This window comes from Limulus polyphemus, unplaced genomic scaffold (genome assembly GCF_000517525.1).
Source record: "Limulus polyphemus unplaced genomic scaffold, Limulus_polyphemus-2.1.2 Scaffold1202, whole genome shotgun sequence".
NCBI lineage: Eukaryota > Metazoa > Arthropoda > Merostomata > Xiphosura > Limulidae > Limulus > Limulus polyphemus.
The window spans coordinates 317,989-321,347 of NW_013666812.1; the positions used below are offsets into that span (position 1 = coordinate 317,989).

Genomic DNA, 3,359 nt, shown 5'->3' on the forward strand with positions numbered 1-3,359 from the left:
ACGTTTAAATCAAGCCCTTCATCAGAAATGCCCTTCACTTGTCAATCAGAAAGGTGTTCTTCTCCACGACAATGCACATCCACATGTGGCACGTTTGACGCAGCACAAGATTATGGAGTTGGGTTGGGAAGTTCTCTCCCACCCACCATATTCTCTAGATATGGCACCATCAGATTACCATCTTTTTTGTTCGCGGCAACACCATCTTAATGGGAAAACATATGCAAGTGTGGAAGGTGTTAAAGAGAACGTCGACATGTTTTTTGCTTCAAAGTCAAGTGATTTCCTTAATCAGGGCATTAACAACCTTGTAAGATGGAAAAGCATAATCGATAAGAATGGAGACTATTTCATTTAATAAATGTTTTGTCTAGATATATAGATTGTTTGGGTTTTTTCATCTAAAAAAGTGACATTAATTTCTTGAAGACCTAATAGATAGAAACCAGTATGAAAAGGAAACAGTGAGGATGAAGAGAAACTGTATTAGTTTCTAAGCATTATGAGGGTGTTCCCCTAAACACTGTCATCATCATCATCTCATCTGTACTTCAGAAAATTAAACTTATTTATTTTAGTTCAGTTTATATTTCTCAGTGTTTCTCCATTACAATTTCTGTATTTCAACAACTTACAACTAGTTTCTTAATTAAGCCTACAAAAGAATACAAACATTACTTAGAAAACACATGCACAGGTATACATTAAACAGTAATAAATGACTTGTTGAATCACATTATTGGAAAAAAAATATAATACCAGATATTTGGACTCAAAATATATTGTATAATTTAAAATATATAACTAGTTTGTTGGTTCTCCAGTTCTTCTGAATGATGAGTAGGTTAATTCAAATATAATTAAATAAATAATAACCATTAACAATTAGGCATTGAAATAAATAAATAATATACTTTTTATAAATCTTTAATCTAATTTTGATGTATAGTGACAAATAAAAGTATATAAAAAATTTACTCTTCACAACTCACATGGAAAATATTTTTGTTTAGCAGTTTGATAATATAAATAGCATCTCAACCATTGCTCTGTCTGTCATATCCCAGTTGGCCTGAAGAGCCATGGTATTACATGAAAGGCTTCTTTGGCACTGGATATAGCAGATAGGATATTGATATATTATTTGATACTCTTCTTTCACTCAGAAATTATTATAAATACTTCACTGATGATTCTTAAATGTAATTGGCTGGTGATTAATGTATGCGAAATAATAATGCGTTTATTATTTAAGTCATGGGAAGTGTGATTTACTTAAGATTACAAAACTAGTCATAATCACAATTGACTTCTTGGTGCAATTTTGTATCATAAATAATTCTTTGTATTTCTATCCTAAGGGGAAAAAAAAGTTTTGTGTTTGGGAATTTTTGAAAAATGTTATGCAGAAACTAAATTAATTTAAAATAGAAAATTAAATAATTTTATGTTTAATAAGTAGAAAATATTTACACAATCATTTTAAATTTGTTGTATAAAACAAGTTAAACATTTTATATTTGATAAAGCTTTATAAAACACTTTAAACACTTACTATTCACTAACATTGGTTATTATTTTTATGTATAGCTGCAGGTTTCAGGATAAAACTGATATGACAAGAATGTGTGTGGAATATATTTTTCTTCAATCATCTTAGTAATATTTATGGTGTGTGTGTTTTATATCTGTAGTATTCGAGGTTATATATGATGTGTATTTTATGTTGTATGTTTGATGTGTTTGATTCATTTCTTTTATTATCTTAGGGGTATATATATGTCTGTGATTGTTTTATCTATAATTCCAAGAACCCCAAGTGAAAACAAAGGAGAACATTGTAATACCAACCACACTGCATATCCAGTGCTTTTGAAGATTTTTACCCAATACTAGGGCTCATTGGGTCAGCTGAGATAGGACAGACGTGGTGGTAGTATAGGCACTATATACATTATCAGTTTTATGAACAACAACAGTTATGGTGTGAAACTGATTAAACAAGTGAATTTTAATTATTATAATTCTTATTTAAGTCAATTTCAAATGAGATTTTAGGAGAATAATTAAAAACGTAACATTATTTATTCTATTTTAACATTGAATATTTATCTATATTCATTTTTATTAGTTTATTTGAATTAACTTTACTATCATTCACAAGAACTGGGAAGCCACTAAGCTAGTCTTGTGCTCCAGGGCAATTCAAGCAACTACAACATTAAGGGGAGAAAACTACATTAGTAATTATATGAACCTATGAGTGAAAGCAAAAGAGAATATGTTGTTATATGTCAACATGCTACGTCTACCATATTCAGTGTGACTGGGACATGACAGACATAGTAGTGGTCTTGACACTATTATATATCAACATCTTTTATGTTAGAAGTTATGTAAGTTGTTTGTCCTATAAAACTAGATAAGTATGTATTTCTTTCTGGATATGTATCAAGTGAATTCTTCAATATTTTTAGAGGTATATGTGACTTATGTTGTTGTTTTTTCCTTATATTGCTAATGATGTATACAAGGCTTATTTTTCTTCTGTAACATTAGAAATAATGTTTATATTATGTGTATGTTTTTCCTCATAGATATGGGACATGTTTGGTGTGTTCTTTGCCAACCATCCAGATCTGAGAAGAATCCTGACTGACTATGGCTTTGAAGGTCATCCTTTCCGGAAAGACTTTCCTCTGAGTGGCTATGTTGAAGTAAGTTGTTGTTTATTGCTTCATAGTTCGGGGACAATGATATATTTTTTACTCTGGTATTCTTTAAAAAATGTTTTTCTTCAAATTGTTAGTTTATAGTTTGAAACATGATAGATTAATAGAATAGTATATGTAATGAAAAATATTGATAATTTTGACATTAAATAAATTATTTTTATTTAGAAAAAACACAAACTTCTTTGCAACCTCCTCCTCTTTATGTTAGGAGTGGCATGTTTCTCACAGAGACTGAAATTTGTCAAGTGTAGAACTGGACAATATAATCAATTATCAATGAACATCAATTACATTAATTAGTATCATGTAAACTAATCAATTAAGAATAAGAATAATTGAAATTATTGTTTCATATTATGACTGATTTTGGATATTCTAACAATTGATAGATTGAAATTACAATTGAATCAGTTGTCAAGAAAATAATCAACTAAAATTTGGGTTTCTGATTATTAAAATTGTTTTTTATTATTCCAATTATCCAATAAATCGAAATATTGCCATTATATTTACTTGTTGTTAAGCACAAAGCTTTGTAATGGGCTATCTGTGCCCTACTCACTGCAGGTATTGAAACCTGATTTTAGCATTATAAGTTTTTTCAGTTGAAGTTATTTGAGGGCC

General features: G+C 29.2%; 1 protein-coding gene across 1 annotated transcript in view; it reads left to right on the top strand.

Moving 5' to 3' along the window:
* LOC106462584 (NADH dehydrogenase [ubiquinone] iron-sulfur protein 3, mitochondrial-like) overlaps positions 1 to 2,724 on the top strand; it is a gene marked incomplete at its 3' end in the record, with an annotated part of 19,416 nt that extends 16,692 nt beyond the window's left edge. Inside the window, exon 4 of the mRNA XM_022389879.1 lies at positions 2,598 to 2,724. Coding sequence (XP_022245587.1) covers positions 2,598 to 2,724 — 127 coding nt within the window. The remainder of the gene's footprint in view (positions 1 to 2,597) is intronic.
* Between the last annotated feature and the right edge of the window lie 635 nt (positions 2,725 to 3,359).